Source organism: Nannospalax galili, unplaced genomic scaffold (assembly GCF_000622305.1).
Source record: "Nannospalax galili isolate Female #2095 unplaced genomic scaffold, S.galili_v1.0 scaffold39, whole genome shotgun sequence".
NCBI lineage: Eukaryota > Metazoa > Chordata > Mammalia > Rodentia > Spalacidae > Nannospalax > Nannospalax galili.
Window position 1 is genome coordinate 589,504 of NW_008346683.1, and position 19,267 is coordinate 608,770.

Genomic DNA, 19,267 nt, shown 5'->3' on the forward strand with positions numbered 1-19,267 from the left:
TGGTTATTCAGTTTGCTTGTTCTCTCTTTGAAATAAATTTTAACAAGGCTCCAGTCCTTGAGTAGTGAGTTGGGTATTTACTGGAACTCGCTTCCCCCGAGTTACACCCAGATGAGCAAGCTTCAAGATGCAGTCACTCGAAGGTCACACACAGAGTTTATATTAAGCATGAATGTGGTAACAGCTTGTCAGCTGCTGTGCTCTCCTCTCACAGGTTTTGCGTTGGAACTGACATAATTGGAAATTATTTTCCATTAATTAATGATTTTAAAATTATTTTTCATTTGGTCATATCTGCCTAACTTTGAAAATAACTCTTGGCCATGATTACATCTCCCAAGAGTATAATTTAAACAAAAGTTAAGATAGTAAATGAGTTAATACTTCTCTCTCTTCAGTTCCCTGCTCTGGATTCCCCATGCACTAGTGATTGGTCATGTACCTCCTGCTCAGTCTGGGCTAGAACAGATGCACATAGTGCTCTAAGGTTCTTGTTAGGGCTCCTTCCCTTACAAAATGTATCAGCACTAAACGTGTGTAATTCTGACTATAACAATTATGTATTAATTATTAAAGAGGTAATTAATACTTTAAGCTTCGAGCTTTCGGTTAAAACCAAAAAGTTAATATGTCTGTACAGAACTTTCTCCAGCGCTTAACTGGGTAAGTATCTTTAAAGTAAAATGTTAACTGTAAGCAGTAAAGCTACTAATGCTTGTTATCCCCTTACAGTGGATTTCTGTCCCTTTGTTTGTATAGTTCACACTTATTTTGTTAAGAATTTGGCTGTAAGGTGGGAAAATAGCCTGGTTTAGAGGTGGAAGCATGTGAGTGTCAAACAACAAATAGAGATTTTTGACCACATTGTTGATCTAAAGTAGGTATTAGACTATTTTTGGTTTTAAGAGTGTACACTTAATACAGCCTTAACTAAACTGTTCAACCTGAAGCCCAGTATAATTGCCTCAGGCATTGAGGACTTGCTCTTTACCAGGAAAAGAACTGGCTTGAAACCAAAGAAAGTGATCTTCCTAGTGGCCTCTTTCATTGACTTCAAGGACTTGCCAGCCACCTTTTTTTTTTCTTTCTTTCTTTCTTTTTTTTTAATTCACCTTACTCAGTTGCTTTTCCCATATAATTTTCATTTTAAAATAATGACCCTGTCTTCCTTCCCCTCTGGGAACTCTGAGAGTATGTGCTCCTTTGTCAGCGGCCTGCTGTCCTCCCTGGCCCTCCTTTTTTTGGGCTGTGACCATATGGACACTACTAAATGGAAAGTGTATTCAGAACGAAGCACAGAACTCAGAATGGCCCTGGGTGTCTGCATCAAGGCTGGGTGGGACCTTTTTATCTTCCTGACTGCTGCCTCTGGGATCCACCTAAGAGAGAGAATGCATGCTTTTCTTTTTGTGAATTAAGTAAGTTTCTCCTTTCTTTGATATATTTGGAGTTGACTATAAAACTGTAGCATTTCTCTAACCAGAGGAAAGACAGCTTTATTGTGGTACTATTGTTTTAGTGAGAGTTGGCCTGACTTTTAAGCAGAGTACTTTTCTTTGCAGAAATCACCTTTATTAAAATTGTTAAGCAGTAATGGAAAAGCTGGTCACCAAATAAGTCTAAGATGATAATACTTACATACAAATTAATTTTAACATAATTCCCCTGCTTTACCCTTTTTTCTTTTTTCTTTTTTTTTTTTTTTTTTTTTTTTTTTTTTTTTTTTTTGTCCCTTTTCAGTTCTGGGTCACCAGGATCTGGTGCCCAGTAGGCAAGCACTCAACCACTGAGATCTCCCAAATCTCACCTTTTTTGTAGTCAAGTCTGTCTGTGGTTCTAGAACGCTGCTGTTTGAAAGCATAGGTGAGCAGTGGTACACACACACACACACACACACACACACACACACACACACACACACGGTGTCTGCCTTCTCTGGCTCTTCCTGTAGAGCAGCACTGCTGTGCCCTAAAAAACAGTCATGTCCTCATTTTTGAGTTTCTTTTTTTTCTTTGGCCTTCATGTGGATTCTGCACTAGGTCTTTGCCATTTATATCACATACATATGCAGTGTTTTTAATTACTAATATGATTTTGTCAGTTGTCACTTTATTCTTTCCTAGCTGTATCTAAGTTCTCAACAACTGAAACAAGGACAGACTAACCTTTTAAAGATGCATGAGTCAGGTGTGTGATAAGAGTTAATATTCCTGACCAAAAATTAAATCATCTACTCAGATAGGATATCAAAAAAATGAGTATAAGTTATGTAACGTTCTTGATTATTGGATTTTACTAGTAACCACAGAATATTAACACAAGGTAATGTCTAGGTAGATTGGCCATATGTCTTGGATTTTCTCATTCATACCTGTTAAAATTAATATAATGCCTCTTTCTTCTTCAAAACATGCCAGTTTAAACAATAAACTACAATATTATTCTTATAGTTCCTTTAAGTAATGACTTTTAAATACCCCTTTAAAGGGAAATCAAGGCCCTCCTGAAAAATGAAAGAAAAAAAAAACGCACATAGGTCATTGAGGAACACCTTTCCTGGAAATGGTCTTGTTTTTCCTTGTAGTCTTTTGTTTCACAGAGAATCTTTTTGAGACAGAGTCTCACTGTATAGCCCCGACTGACCTGGAACTCACAGAGATCTGCCTGCCTCTGCCTGTGCCTTCCAAATACTGGAATTAAAAGCATGTGCCACCACATCCACCTCACATAGACTCTTAAACTCTAATGGTCACTATTCGACCCCCAGGATGCTTGACCTGGCAGGTCTTTGCTTAAAAGATGTAGTGACTAAGAGCTTTTTATAAGTTCATCCCTTTGTTCAACTTTGGACTTTTCACAATCCTATTTGCTATCACCCAGTTACCTAACAATTTTTTATTTTAATTATGTTTATTAAGTAAATAAACAGATTCTAGCCCTTGTGTTTTCCCTAATGGTTTTATGCAAACACTCGTGCTATAGCTGTCCCTTGAGGGGACAAGTGCTCTTAATCCTGAGGACATGAACGGAGATCTCTGGTGAGTGTGTTCTCATTCCTTCTCAGGTGGATCTCTAACAGGAAGATCTGGCTTCAGGTTGGATTTCCATTTAGACTCAAGTTAGGGAGATGTGACTTCTCCTAGTCTCAGATGCGGGAGATGTCCTGATTTCTTGCCTATTACCTTGGTTTTTGATGTTACACAAAGGAAATGATTTCTAAATAAGGTCAAAATATTTTCCTTGAAGTCACACCAAGTAGGCCTTTGTGATTTTCAGTAAAGTCAATAGATGATGCTGATGTGTTTGTTACCACTTTATGGGTTTTAGTTTTCTTTTTATTTTATTTATTTTTTAATTTCTGTGTTCTGGCCATACCCAGGAGATCCATCTGCTTTTGATTTCTCCCTTAAAAGTTACATGGTAAATTTTCTTTCTCATTCTTCTGAGATAGAAAACTTCAAAGATTATACAAGTGTTTTTAATGTTTACAGTGCTCATCCTATTGCCTGTTACTTGCTGCAGCCTGAGGCCAGACTAAGCAGGTGACAGCTACTCGGCTCCTATGTTCTGATGAATGATGGTGTCAAGACAGGTGATGAACTTGCTGTCCCACCTCATCCAAGTTTGACCACAGCCATACACCTAACAAACCATTTGATTTAAGAACAGCTAAGATAGCTGGGAAATCATTTGTGTAGCATGTTCAAATTATGAACATAAAAAATTTAACATGAACTTGGGACTGAACCTTAACTGGAGTGTTTAAAGTATCTAAGCTGAGATGTATGCTAAGTGTGATGTACCCATGAGGTTTCTGTGTGCCAGGCAGAGAGAATGTCAGACACCTTAGTAGAGTTTTATATTGATGCCATATTGAATGATATTTGGTGTCTACTGAGTTAAATACATTGTTAAAATTAATTTCGTCTTTCTATTATTTCAGTGTAACTGTTAGAAAATTTAAAGTATGTGTGGTACACATTTCTGTTGGATGGCGCTGATATGAACAAATGACATCATTGTTTAATGAAAAACAAGTTGGGGCTGGAGAGATGATAGCTCAGCGGTAAGAGCTCTGCTCTTGGCAGAGGACCCAGGTTCAAGTCCCAGCACCCACATGGTGGCTAACAAACGTTTGTACTTCCATTTCCAGGGGATCCGACACCCTCTTCTGACCTCTGTGGGCATTGTATGACACAGGTGCACTTACATGCAGACAATACACTCATACATATAAAATAATAAATATTTTTTAACAAAAAAATATTTTACTTTTATTTTTATTAATGGGAGTTAGGTTTTTACAAAATCATCACCATTACATACCTTTTCTTCTGAGAGTTTGAGAGTAAATATTTTTATTATAGATTACATAATGTATTTGTTATATAGGATATCTGTGCATATTGGTTATTATATTTAAACATTTAATATATTTTATGACCATTTTAAACTGTGTAAGCAAAATGTGTTTGATTTAGACATAATTTTCCCTTTTATCCCCAGTAAAGCCAGAGATTTAGAACTGAACTTACTCTGACATTTTTAAAACATGATTTCATGGAGCCAACTTTTCTGTGGGTAATTTTTAAGCCTAGGTAAGCTGTTGACTATTCTTGGCACAGTTAACGTTAAATTGTGAAGTACATTAAGAGTCTTAAACTTAGAGCCGGGTGTGGTGGCGCATGCCTGTAGTCCCACCACTCGGGAGGCAGAGGCAGACGGATCTCTGTAAGTTCAAGGCCAACCTGGTCTACATAGCGAGTTCCAGGCCAGCTTCCACTACAGAGAGACTCTGTCTCAAAAAAAAAAAAAAAAAAAAAAAAAAAGAAAGAAAGAAAAGAAAAAGAATCTTAAACTTAGAGTTAATACCATTAAAACTGAAATATAAATGGGATAGGTAAGGAAGCATAAGGGTTGGGTTGGTGAATAATCACCTTGTATAAGTTTGAACACAGAAGAAAAGTATTTAAGAATAGGTAATGCTCTAAAAATGCTTGATAACTCTTAACCAGGGACTTTAATTCTAAGCGAGTACATATTTGTATTTTTTTCCTGTAGTTCTGAACAAATAACCACAGCTCTGGTGGCTTAAAGCCGTGTATTTATTATCTTACGGCTCTGGAGGTCAGAGGTCTGAAGTGGGTCTCTTGAGACTAAACTGAAGGTGCTATGTTGCTTTGGGATACTCCAGGGGTAATCTGTTCCCTTGCCTTTCTGAGCCTCTGGAGGCTGCCCACAAGCATTGGACTGTGGCTCCCTTTTGTTTTCAAGGCAGGCATGGCCAGCCAAGATTTTTTTTTCAAGCTCCTACCATCAGATCCTAAAACCCACCAGCCCCCTCACCCCTGCTTCCCCTTTTCCCTTACAAATACCAGGAGGATTACTGTTGGACCCACCTGGATTATCCAGGGTAATCTCCATATCTTGAGATCATTTAACCTAATCACATCAGCAAAATCCTTTTTACCTTGTAAGGTGACATAGTCTCTGGCTCCAGGGATTAAGACATGAAGGACAAGGGCATAGAGAGCACTTTTCTGCCTACCACAAGATCTATTTATCATCAAAGAAAAGAAGGAAATCTCCTTACTCTGTGCTATAGAAAATCAGAGAGTCCCAAAGTACCAAGCAGGCCTTCCTCCTCCTGCTACCCTAGGAAAGGGAAAGATGCTGGGAAAGATTGCTTTATTCTTAGGTCTTTAATGTCTTGATTAGCATTTCCTTTGGCACATGAGCATCTTTCAATATGAAACACTTTTAATAAGACATAGAAAAATGTAGTTTTGTTCCTGAATCAGTCATTACTGAAAAAAACCTTACGTAAGTCTTGAACTTTGTCATTTGCCAACAACAACAAAAAAGTCGAAGTTTACACCACCACCTCCATTCTTCTGAACGTTTACTCTGTTGCTGGTGTTGCATTTACATGTTCCAAAAGGGAAGATTATAGAAGACACTTCACAACTGAATTTGGAAGAAAAAGTAGGATCTGCAGACTAATGTAGCTTGGTATGTAGACTCGACACACAGGTTCACAAAGCTCAAATTTCTAATTTCCTTACCACTCACTGTATATCCTTGATGTTTTGCTTCATTTTAAATCCATTTCTTTACCTTCCCACCAGATCTGCCCTTACTACCCAATACCCCATGTTGTGCACAGACAAGTATTATGGTTTGGATGCCAACGTGTAGGTAACATAACAATTCACAATGCTGAAATCAAAAGCCTATGAGTCGCCACATAAATAAATAGTAACAGCCAATTTGTAATTTATTAGTTTAGGCCAAGACATAAAATGTATGACTCTGAAAATCATTTGGAATACAGTTTTTAATTCTTCTCAAGTTGTTATAAAAAATCATCTTGGGGGCTAGAGAGATGACTCAGCAGTTAAGAGCGCTGGCTGCTCTTGGAGAGGATCTGCAAATCCCAGCACCCACCTGGTGAATAACAAACCATCTATAACTCCAGTTCCAAGAGATCCAGCCCGCTCTTCTGACCTCCTTGGGCATTGCATGACACAGGTGCACCTACATACATGCAGGATTACACCCATGCACAAAAAAATAATAAAATATTTTTTAAAAACTCATCACACAGGGTTGGAGAGATGGCTCTAATTAAGAGTGCTTGTCTTGAATAGAACGCCAGTTTCAGTTTTCAGCCCCCACATCATGTGACACACAACAACCTGTAACTCCAGCTCCAGGGGATCTGACCCTGCTGGCTTCTGCAGACACCTGCTCTTATCAGATGCATACCCACACAGAAACACACACATACTCATAATTAAAAATGAAATATTTAAAAATACATTTCAAAAAGCTCATCATTATTTATGACCTTTCTTAAAATTGACTTAACTTGCCTGTTTGGGGATTCTCAAGTTGGAGAGCTGTCTTGTCTTAGATGGGGTCTGTTTATCCACAAAGGAAGGAAATAAGTTGGCATCCTCAGTAATTTGCATTGTGTACCTTGAGGTGTCAAAAGTGGCTACAACATGTTGATATCAAAATGGGTTACTGAATACTTTCCTGTTGATATTTTCAACAAATGTATGCATTCTTTAAGATGGTATTAAGCAAAATTACCTATAATATTCTATCACAGTAAACACACATTTAGGTTTTCTGTCAGCTGAGCATTACCTTCCTACAGTATTTATAGTGCTGTGCAAATTGTGGGATGAGACAGTCCATTGGCTCCTCAGATACCACCCATTCACATCACCATTTGGAGCACTAGTGACCCTAGTCTTCTGTAAAATCCAGTCATTGAGCAACGCACACTGTTGGCCGAGTCTCAGTTCAGACAGGATTTTGTGCATGAATGCATGCTTACGTTGTTTTGTGACAGAGCAAGAAGCTTGACTCTCCTTCAGAAGATCAGAAATTGCTAAGGGCACAAGAGAACTGGTGAAAATTTTCTCCCCAGAAAATCCTGAGAAAAGACCACTCTGCAGGTGTGAACAGCTGGAGAGATTATTTGTAAATTACAGTTGCAGAGTGGACGGTAACAGCAAGGTACCTAAAGTAAAGTTGGTGGTGCTTTATGAGACGTAAGCATAAGTAAATTGCACAGCAGAAGCAGTAGCGATGATGGGAACAGAGAGGTGTGGGCTAGCTTCCTGCTCTCCTGCTCTGTGTACTTAATGAGTTCAAGCTCCACTCCATCTCTGTACCAGCCACAGAGACACATTAAGTTAATCTTGACCCATTGTGGCATCTACTGTGTTACTTAATGGCAGTTTTTTCAGATTGGACAGTGTACAGCTAATGTCACTAACATTTCTCACTCCTGTTCATTGCCTGTTGACTGTTCTTTATGTGGAAAATCACTAGTATATTTAACAGCAGATACAGATATCAACAGATGCATGATAGGCAAATTTGGATTAGCAGTTTTCTGAACTTCTGCTGTATACATTTTTCCTGTAAAGTCCCAATCTGATCATTTAAAATTCTTATTGCAGAACAGTCATAGTTATTCATTGTCTTGTGATAGATTTACTTGTTTCCATACCTGATACCTGCAGAATTAGACCTCACAACTGTCTTAAATTATCCTGTTTGCAAAGGATAGTTTCCATACCTGATACCTGCAGAATTAGACCTCACAACTGTCTTAAATTATCCTGTTTGCAAAGGATAGTGGTATAAGTGACAAGTAAAGTAGAAGTAAAATACTTAGCTCTCCTTTCAAATCTCATTAGGTAGTGATTAATACTGAATATGAAATTTCATATAGCCATCAATAGAGAATAATAGACCTGGGGGTCCAAGAGTCGATTCTTTATTAGTAGTACATAAGGGGCATCATGCTCATTAACAGCCTAAATCAAGAGGCAAGCATAGGAGTTAAAAATGGTCGGGGCTGGGAAGATGGCTCTGTTTGTAAAATGCTTACCTTGTAGGCATGAGGACCTGTTCCGCAGCACCCATGTAAAAAATCCAGGCACATGGAGATGGTTCAGCAGATAAAAAGACACTGCTGCTAAGTCTGACAACCTGAATTCAGTCTCCCGAACCCACATGATGAGAGGAGAGAACAAGTGCTCCTCTTGACTACACACACACACACACACGGCACATGCTTACCCACACATGCACATACATACATACATACATACATACGTAAATGTTTTGTTTTGTTTTTTTTAATCTGAATGCAGCCGTGCATAAACTGTAACCCTGGTGCTGGTGAGGTGAAGACTGGAGGATCCCTGGGGTTCGTTGGCCAGGCAGTCTAGCCAATTGGAGAACTACAGGTTCATTGGAAGACCCTGTCTCAAAAAATCAGGTGGAGGGCTGATGAGATTGCTCAGTGAGTAAAGGCACCTGATGCCTAGCCTAGCAACCTGAGTTCCATCTAAAGTGGGAACCCCTTCCACAGCGAAAGTAGAGAACCATCTCTTCCAAGTTGTCCTCTGACCTCCACACACATACCACACAAAATAAATAACTAAATGTTTAAAAAATAAATAATAAAAATAAGGTGAAGGGCAATTGAGGAAGACATCTGGCATCGTCCTCTATCTTCCACATACACCTGGTATATACCAATGCATGCAATAATAATACTGTATGTTTTTTAGTGTTCATATTTTTGTTGAATAGTTTGACCCGAGTAACTTAGTACCTTAATCTTGGTCTGGCCTCACGTGCTTTATATTTTAGTTCATTGTTATTATTGTTAATGAAGTTATTGTTACTGTTATTACAGTTCTTTATCCTTTATTGGGTTTAATTTCCCTTTACAAAGTATGCATGGACCAGAAACGTGCCTTTGGACGAGTACTGCTGAAGTGTTGAACTGTGCTGATGTCAGTTTCATACTGTTGATATTTTCTCTATTTACCAAGAGACAAGTATTTCAATATAACGATGTGCATGTTTTCCCCCCTTCTCCCGCTGCATGCAGGGATTCGGGTTCGTAACTTTCGAGAATAGTGCTGATGCAGACAGGGCCAGGGAGAAATTGCACGGCACCGTGGTAGAGGGCCGTAAAATCGAGGTGCATGTCTTCAATAATTCAATTTCTCGTTTATATTTTTTTTTCTTTTTGTATTGCCTCACTTCTTTCTCATTTGGAAGCCCGTCCTGTGTGTGTGCACCTGTCTGTACCTGTGCTCTTCGCCTTCTCGCACTGCACTGTATAAAAGTCACCGCTCCTATCTGCCTCTTCCCCTGGTTTAGGTCATTTGGGGTTTTAATTTAGGGGGTGGGAATGTGTTTCCTTGTTTTTTCATTTACTTTTTTCCTCTTCCAGAATGTTCATCCTCTGCTCTCTTGATTTTTTTTTCCCCCTTTGCTTCAGTTTGTGAGACTCTGAATTCCTATGATGAGGTCTAAGCAAAGCTAACTTTAGAAATGTCTAAAAACTATCTAGCTTGTAACATTGTGTCTTGGAGGCCAGTTCGCCTCCATGTGCGTGTGATAAGCATGGATAGATGATTCTAGAGGTTGTGGGAGGGAGGACAGAATCCAAAACTCAGGTAGTTTTTAACTATACCGAGAATTTGAAGTTTATTCTTAACTTTACAGATAGCATCTTCTAGAGGGCTAGCTGCATAGATGCTGTGGCTACAATTGAGTCAGCCACCTGGGCTCACCAGTCCTCTGGTGTGACTAACACATTGAAGGTTAACTGGCTCCTCTCCCCTTTCCCAATTTTTAAAAGTATTAAATATAAAAGCCACCATTTGAGTAAGATGTCTGCATATTTTGCTTTTTTCCCCCTTTCCAATGGTTTAGCATTTAGGGCCCTTCACTTGACTCACTCTTTCCATGGTAACTATACACAATGCTGGCGATGGTACCCGTTGGCGGTAAGTGAATCGAAGTGCTAGAGAAGAAGCTTTTAAAAATGTAATTACAAAACAATTAAGAAAGAAAAAGTCCATCTGCCATCTCACATTAACACTACAAAATGTGATTGACTTGCTCCTCCTCCTTCCCCTCCCCTTTATTTTCAATGCTGTGGGGTGATGTCGCCTGGACTTTGGATGTATATATTGTTTTGTAGCAGTCTGAGCTGTTTGGTTACTGACTTCATGGTGATTTTTTTTCCCCTGCACATCTTACTCAGAGTTATTCAACTCCAGTCTGGCTGGTTTTATTAATGCACTTCCTGCCCTGATGTCCTTCCCCACCTTTCCTCTCTGCCAAGCCACTGTGTAGTTCTTTCTTTGACTGGGTGGCTCTTTTCCTGCCCACCACCCCTTCCTCACTTCTGTCTCACTGCTCTCTTTCCCCGTTCTCATTCCTGTCCTTCCCACCCCTCTCCCCCTGCAGCTGTTGGTGTCTCCTGCTGACTGGTAGTGTCTGGTTGGTTCTGGCTGTGTTCTTTTGAATTGCTTGGTTGCTTTCTGCTCTAGCAGTTGCTTCTCGCTCTCGCTCCACTCTGACCTTGCTCTTCACTGTCCCCCTTTCTTCTGTGTGTGTGTTTTAACTGCATGCTCTCAGTCTCATCATTGTTGTCTCCCATTCATTCTTTCTTTGTAAACGTGAAATGTTTCCATTATCTACGGGTCAAACTAGAGTAAATGGAGTTTCAGGCTGTCGCCACACAGGAACAAAATCACTCTACACGTCACAAAAGATACTTTTTTTAATTCTACCTAAAATTTGTCTTCATAACATAAATCTAACACAGTGTATACCAAGAGGCAAAGTACGCCGGCCTTGCCAGACAAGCCTCTGTAATCTTGGGACTCAGGAGGCTGAAGCAGGAAAATCAAAGTTGGAGGCCAGCCTGGCTACACAGCAAATTCCAGGCTCAACCTGAGCTGCTAATAAGACTTTGCTTCAGAAAAAAAATAAGACACATTTATATTCCTTAAGTCTCACGTTCAAGACAGTCCATAGCTGAGTTCTATGGTGAGGCTTTACCCTTCTCACAAGAGCACTGGGGTTTGTCCTTGAGGCCGCCCACAGTATCCTGAATTCCAGGTTCTGTCCTTCCTTTCTCCAGCAACACAGTCTTCATGAGGGTTGCTTACTCTGGCATGGAGAGCGCCTCAAACCATGTGTTTGCCATGGGGTAGAAAGGAAGATGAAGTTGAGTACTTCAGAGCTAAGCACCTACACCAAAGGCCTTCTGAAAACATCATTCTTAAATGAACAGCCCATATGGTCTGGAAAATTCAGAATGGTCCTAAAGACTGTCAACATCAGGACTCTTTCATTCCTTTATTTATTTACTAACCCCAGACAGTAAAATCTTACGTAAACACAAAATATAGGACAGGTGGCATCAATAGATTGACTTTATTATCTCCCTCTGAATCTCCTTCATGGCTCTGGTGGCAAACCTCCATTTTATTACTAATTTCAAAGTTCATTCACAGATACAGTTGTTCACTATTTCCTTTTTTCTGAGTTTTCCCAAATGTAGAGACATCTACTTAAGGGTCTCCAAAGAACTTGTAAATGTATCTCCTTTGGAATATTAGTGGTAGAATAACCTTAGTTTTCTATTTGGAGACCAAGAAACTACATTTTACTCTTGTTAGCCCCATTTAATAAGCACTTATATGAAAATTTTGTAAATGTTTTATAATGTTAATCTCAATGCTGTCAGCATTTTAAATAAAGTACTGTGTTGTTAGGTGTGCAGTGAAGTTCCCTAATTCATGCTTCTTCCCCGCCCCTCTGTGTCCTTGTTTTTAGGTGAATAATGCTACAGCACGTGTAATGACCAATAAGAAGATGGTCACGCCATATGCAAACGGTATGAAACTACACAGGTCCTCTGGGGATGTCATTTATTCCTCTAAATACCTGAAATTTCTGAGCTTGTAGAAATCTCCAAGTGTCAGTCTTAAGACCATTTGTTTAATTTGCATTAAGCCTTTAGTTAGGCAGGTGTTCTGCTCTTGTTAACTTTCTGTTACATGGTACCATCTTCAGTTGAGGTTGCCTATTCAGTCAGGTCAGGAAGCCCTCGAGCAGCCTCTGTAGCTCCTTGTAGTATGTGAGGATTGCCCACCTAACTGTGGCAGCCCAGCAAGCCTGTTTTGCTATTGGCTCCTCTTCAGATGCATCTGAGCTGGATGGGTAGGAAGGAAAGATATGTCTTGGTCACTTTTGTGGTTCTAGACTCCTTGCTTTCCGTAAGGCCTGGCAGTAATGACCATAGGGAGAATGGATGTGGGTAGATTTTCTAATCCACGATGGCAAGTTATATAGTTAGTTTCATAAATATTTCTCACTGAGGGGGCTGGAGAAGTGGCTCAGCGGTTAAGAACACTGGTTATTCTTGCAGAAGACCCGGTTTTGAAGCCCAGCACTCACATGGCAGCTAACAACTGTCCGTAACTCCAGTCCCAGGGGATCCGACAGCCTCTTCTGACCTCCAAGGGCATTGCAGGACATGGGTGCACTTACCTACATGCAGGCAATACATGCATACACATAAAAAAATTTTTTTAATATAAATAAATATTTCTCACTGAGAACAAAATTTTCTGAGTAATTTGTCCTAACAGAAACAGAACTTTTGGACTGGAGAGATAGTTCAGTGAGTAAGCCTGACAGCCTGAGTTCGACCCCTGGAACCCAGATAATATGGTGGTACACATCTGTAATCCCAGCACTGCTACGTAGAGATAGGAGGCAGGGACAGGAAAATCAGCCAGAAGCTCTTGGGACAGCTAGCCTGGAATACACCACACAGTAATGGAAACAGGGTGAAAGAGAAACTGACTTCCCCAAGTTGTCCATTGGCCTCCACATGTGAACCATGGCACACAAGCATGCTCATTGTCTCATGCTAAAAAGTGCTAAAAATTTTTTAAGCAGAATTTAAGACTGGAGTGTGGCTTAACAGTTTAGGGCATGTGCTGTTCTTACGGAGGACCCCCAGGTTAGGTTCCCAGCACCCACATCAGACAGCTCACAACCACTGATAACTCCAGTTCTGGAGGGATCTGATGCCTCTAGACTTAGGCATATATGCACATACACACATACATGCAGGGACATGCACATGCACACACACATACACATAATTAAAAATCTTAAGACCGGTGTGGTGGTCCACGCCTTTAATCCCAGCACTCAGGAGGCAGAGGCAGTCAGATCTCTGTGAGATCAAGGCCAGCCTAGTCTACATAGCAAGTTCCAGGCCAATGGGGGCTACAGGGAGACCCTGTCTCAAAACGACAAAAAGAAAGTAAATTAAAAAACCAAACTTTTATATCTGCTGTCAAACTTGAGGTTAATGTTTTCTAAATGAGATGGAATGCGCTTTTAAACTGTAATGATACAGTGGCTTTGTGCAAACTGTTCTACGGAACCAGTTTGAAGAATAAAGAGGAAGTCAAGTAGCTTGGGTCCTGAGATTTTGTGTTTCTTAAGCTCTTTGCTAAACATACTGGCCTAGTCTTTTACACAGGAGTGCAGGTTTTCAGTGTAATTTCCATTGTTGCTGTTCATCTTAGTGGATTAATCATAAGATACCACCAACTCCCACTTAACCTCGTTTTCATATTTTTATTGCTATTGCAAAAACAGGCTTCTGTAATTTTGACTTAAACCCTGTATGAAACAGAAGGAAAAGGGCAGGTTATGTCAAATTTCCTTTAGCTCCAGGAAAAATTGTATGGTGTGACAGGAAGAGCCTCTGAATTTCAGAATTTGGGAATTCTACTTCTAGATTTCGTGTACATTTTACTCTATAGTATAGACCAATTTCTTGTTTGATGCTATTTTCATAATTGTAAATTAGCAACCACAGAATTTTAGCACCAGAAGGCTTTTAGAAATTGTTAGAACCCAACCTCCCTCCCACTTACTATTTGGAGCATTGGGCCCAGCATAGAGCCATGTCTACCCACAGTCACAGATGTGTTATGTTTTTCTCCCTCTTTGGGTTTTGTGAAGGTCAGATGGCGCCTGTGAAAATATATTGTACAAAACTTTAAAAAAAAAAATCTCCACATATTAGTAGCAACCCATCATTGTGAGGACTTAAAGAGAGTACTCAAGAAGTAACAGTGCCTCTGCTAGGAGAGAAAAAGCCTTGGGGTGTTATTCTAAATAGTGTTCAAACCTGATAGTCAAGAACACTGCTGCTGCATTAAAGGTCCCAAGATTAGGAAAGTGTGTGGGAGCCTTCTGTTGGCTGAGCGTTCTCATCCTTTACATTGGTTGGAAACACTTAATTTTTTAAGAGAAGTTGCAATGTCTATGGAACTCAAACGTTGCACATTGTGGGGCATTCATGCACCTCCAGTTCTAGTCAGATTTCAGCTCAAACTTGGCCAGAATTTCACATAGAATGATGAAGAGACCTTAGGTATATGAGTCAGCACTTTCTCATTTTACATTTTATTTAATTAGGGAGTTCGTGTGTTTGTATGTGGGCACACAGATGCTATGGCTTGTGTGGGGGCATACATGCATGTGTGTGATCAGAGGATAACCTTTAGCCCTAAGGATCTCTGTTCTGTCCTTCCACCATGAGGGTCCTAGGGATCAAACAGACTTGGCAGCAGGCACCTTTACCCAGTAAGCCATCTTCTGACCCTCATGAACACTTTCATGCAAATGGCAGATTGGGTTGATTGGGAATGTATGGGTGATGTCTTTGTTTATGGCCATTTGAATCTGTTAATTGCAGTCACAACTGGTGGCTCACACCTATAATCTCTGCACTTAGAAGGCTGAAACAGGAGAATAATGAGTTCCAGGGCACATAGCCTGGGCGGCATAGCAAATCTTGTCTTAAAGAGGGTTCAGTGGGTAAAGGCACTTAATGCCATACCTGTCGATCTTGAGTTTGATCCCCAGGACCCACATGGTGAAAGGAGAGAACTAACTCCTGCAAATTGATCTCTGACCCTCCACATGTACACCATGGCACACACAGACCCACTCACATACACACATACTAAATAAGTGTAGAAAATGAAAGAAAAATCTGTAGTTTCAGTAGACTTGGCTTTCTTTCCATTCCCATATTCATAGCAATGCAACAGTGCTAGGGGAAGAAATCCATGAAGACCCAGTCACCACGGAAAAAAAAAAAAACATGGTATACCCGTGTTTATGTATGGCTCAGTAAGTGTATAGATTGGGTTTTTATTTAGAATTCTCCTCATTGTTAGGGGAAAGTAGAATGAGTTTCTTGCTTTGAAAAGACATTTGCCCTATTCTTTCAGATAGATAAAGTGGAAGAAGAAATAATTTTCGTCAAACATGGTATTAAAAAATGATACTGTTTGATAACTCAGCATTTATAATTTATAAATCTTGAGCCTAATGTTTGACAGCAAACTGGTATTCTTCAGTTAAGAGAGTCTGAATAACTCAAATATGTCATTACAACTTGAAACCTCAGAAGCCATGCAGGAAAGATGGGAATGGACCTTGTACTTTATTATTGCATGTCTTTCCCTTCTCACTCGGTGAGCCCTAGTAAAATCCCCATGAAAGAGAATTTCCATTTACCCATAAAGCCTTCATGTATAACTGAATGTGGAGACAAGTTCCAGGCCAGTTTTGAATTCAGTGAGCATACACCTGTATAAAACAACTAGTAGAAAGCAACGTCCAGAACACATATAAGAAAGTATCACCATGTGATACCCAATGATGAGTTTTCTGTCTTCTTGCCTCTTCTAAACTAAGAGAAAGTCATCTGGATAGTGTTCTAGCCACATTTTGCCTCTTCCTCTCATTCCCTCTCCATCTTCCTCCTCCTAATTTCTTTCTGTTCTTTTTGCTTTCTGTTGCTATGATAAAACACTGACCAAAAGCAACTTTAGGGTCACAGTTCATCACTGAGGGAAGTCAGGGCAGGATTCAAGCAGGAACTTGAAGCAGAAACCATGGAGGAATGCTACTTGCTGGCTCACTAGCAGGCTCATGCTTAGCTAGCTTTCTTGTATGGCCCAGGACCACCTGCCCGGAGAATGGTGATGCCCACAGTGGGCTTGACCTTTCTCTATCAATTAGCAATCAAGATAGTCCCCCACAGACATGTCTACAGACCAGTCTGATCTGGGAAATTCCTCAGTTGAGACTTCCTTCTCAGGTGACTCTAGGCTGTGTCAGGTGGACAGTTAAAGATAGCTAGGACATTCTCTGTCTTCCCACCCTTTATTCCGTGTACCCTGCCTATCTGCCCAAGCCTTCACCCCTCAGCTGTTCTGCTGAAAGATGCCATTGTCCTTTCCTGTAAATCTTGAATTGGAGCAGTAAAGAAAAGTGAGCCTAGAAATGTTGGAAGCCATCTTGACAGTATAGCTCACCTCTGTCCTACATAGTCTTAAGTGTTCACTTCTTCTTTTCTGTTTCAGGCTGGAAATTAAGCCCAGTAGTTGGAGCTGTGTATGGCCCTGAGTTATATGCAGGTAGTGTTGGAACGCTTCCGTTGTACAAGTTCACAGCAGTGTCTGCGGGGTGTTCAGTTTGCTGGTTCTTTATAACCTTTTCACATTTTCATTATTTTTTAATGCACCCAGCCTCCAGCTTTCAAGCAGATGTGTCCCTAGGAAATGAGGCAGCTGTGCCCCTTTCAGGAAGAGGGGGCATCAACACTTACATTCCTCTAATCAGTAAGTAGCCTATATTGACCTGGCATGGGTTTTGACTACTGCCACTGATGTGCTAGTTTGGTCTGTTTTCTTCTTCTAGTGTGATACATAACTGAGACTTGTTAAGAGGGGTGATAGATAGCATCACAGTGCCCTGTTCTGTTGAATTCTTGTTAGCATCTTCCTAACCGAGTGTTAAGATTGTCAGAAAACAAAAATTCACTGGAGAATGTAGAGGATGAACATGTGAAAAATAGTCTAGCCTGTACTTGGTAAGGATATCAAGATATCAGTGTGTCTACAGTGTGACTGCATTCTTCATGTCCTCTCCTAGTCCACTTTAACCTAGCCCTTCTACTCTGGCAAGAGATGTAATTAAACAGGATTCCGCAGATGTGGAGTCAGTGTTTCTGCATGCCTTTCAAGCGAGGCATGCTTAAAACAGACCTTAGAAAATGTCTGCCTAAAAAAATGATACAAGGCACTGGGGAGGGGATAGTTCCCTCTCACCTTATGTTTCAGGTTAAAATTTTTCAATAAAGAAATAAAATTGACAAATGAATGTTCTAAATGCTATTGAATGCCTTGGAGGTTGGTAGCATTTAAAAACACAAAAAGAACATTCTTGTGAGTAATTGTATGTATATAATAACAGTTGAAAATAAGATTGTTAGCCAGTTGAAGATTTTATGTCAATGTGATTTAAACTACTCCCCAAATTAAAAACCTGACGTCTTAGTACTGTAGTTCTTAGAGACTCTTAACCTGGTTTTTTGTTTTGTTTTGTTTTGTTTTCCTGTCAGTTTACATTCTAGTGAAAAAACTGGGAAGGACCAGGTAAACTCATTCCAGATTTGTGGTGAATGAGGTGTGGAATCATTCATGAGGTCTTATTGTGTCTCTTTTTCCACTTTTTCCCAAAGACCCAGAGTAGGGAGTATACTGATTAATATGTATGCACTCTATTCAAGAAAGATGTGGTACCTGTCTTTCCATCTTTTCCATAACTTGTTCACAGGTTGTGACTGTACCAGCTATTGAATGCAAGTTGAAATTTCTGTCCTATTTTGGGTCTCCCTTTAGTTCCTGGCTTCCCTTACCCAACTGCAGCCACCACGGCAGCCGCTTTCAGAGGAGCCCATCTGCGGGGCAGAGGGCGGACAGTGTATGGTGCAGTCCGAGCGGTACCTCCAGCAGCCATCCCCGCCTATCCAGGGTAAGCATTAGATTCCAGAAAAATCACAATGTCTCTAGAATAAGCAATTGGCATAAAGAAAGAAGCAGAAGTGCCATGGCCCTCTCGTAACTTCTGGGACGTTGCCGTGCAGCATTTAGATGCTCAATGAGTATTTGCAAATTAATGAATTAGATGGCAAGAACCAAAATAAACTATCATGGGAATGTAACCAAATGTCAATTCATTATCTAAATCTTCATTTTGGCCACCTTAAGCCTTCATGGTGTTGGCTTAAGACAGTAGCCAGAACTGTCTTGTGTTTGCTAGCAGTGTGTTGGCATGGAGTTCACTCAGCAGCGCACGCATATGAATTAACACTACTGCAGAGAACTGAGAGAGGAGCTGGAGATTGTAGCACCAGGACGCATCTGCTGTGCTCACCCCTTCTCACCACCCGGTGCTGGGGCCGAGGCTGGCACATGCACTTCCCCGTGGTTTCACTGCCTGGGTGGTGAGCAGCAGAGCTAGTTACCCACAATGGATTTGCTTTCTTTGTAGGAAACGGACTAAAAGAGGTTAATTCAAAGATGACCAAGTCCAATTGAATCAAGGGAGAAAGGGAGAAGTAGGAGGAATTAAGCTGCAGTTGGCCTCTGAGTCATGGTAAACAGCTGATAGAGCTGAGCACCCTTCGCCCTCCGCTTTGCAGTGGGGGGCGTCTCATGCAGTGGAATGATTCCATAGCAACAAGTCAATCCTTTGTTTTGAATGGGGAGAAGGAGGGAAGATGGCAGATTTGCTTTCAGTTGTTTATCCATGTCAGCCTAGATGTATATTTTTTATAAGGTGAATTTCTCTAATTCAGTGGTACCAAGGACTTTCTCTCTTCAAAGATGTGACATTTGTCTCCTTCATCTTTTCTCTGCCTATGACAGTCTTTTTTTTTTTTTCCTATAGTCTTACAAAGGAATATAAACAGCAGATAATCCAGTTAACTGCTTCTTAGTTAAAACATGAAGGGAAAGAGCATGTCCCCTTTCTG

The 19,267-nt window shown here is 40.4% G+C and overlaps 1 protein-coding gene across 22 annotated transcripts in view; it reads left to right on the forward strand.

The window, feature by feature from the left end:
- Rbfox2 (RNA binding fox-1 homolog 2) overlaps positions 1–19,267 on the forward strand; it is a 288,997-nt gene that overhangs the window by 252,204 nt on the left and 17,526 nt on the right. For 12 of the 22 annotated variants that reach the window (XR_003851088.1, XM_029568322.1, XM_017800611.2 and 9 more), the window contains 5 exons: positions 9,428–9,520; positions 12,178–12,238; positions 16,812–16,865; positions 16,977–17,069; positions 18,120–18,264. Coding sequence is in view for 20 of the 22 variants with exons in the window: in XM_029568322.1 (XP_029424182.1) it covers positions 9,428–9,520; positions 12,178–12,238; positions 16,812–16,865; positions 16,977–17,069; positions 18,120–18,264 (446 nt within the window). In the remaining 2 variants the exon portion in view is untranslated. Of the gene's footprint in view, positions 1–9,427; positions 9,521–12,177; positions 12,239–16,811; positions 16,866–16,976; positions 17,070–18,119; positions 18,265–18,783; positions 18,889–19,267 lie in introns of all 22 variants that reach the window. The other 10 variants (XM_017800612.2, XM_008843076.2, XM_029568327.1 and 7 more) reach the window with 4 other exon arrangements.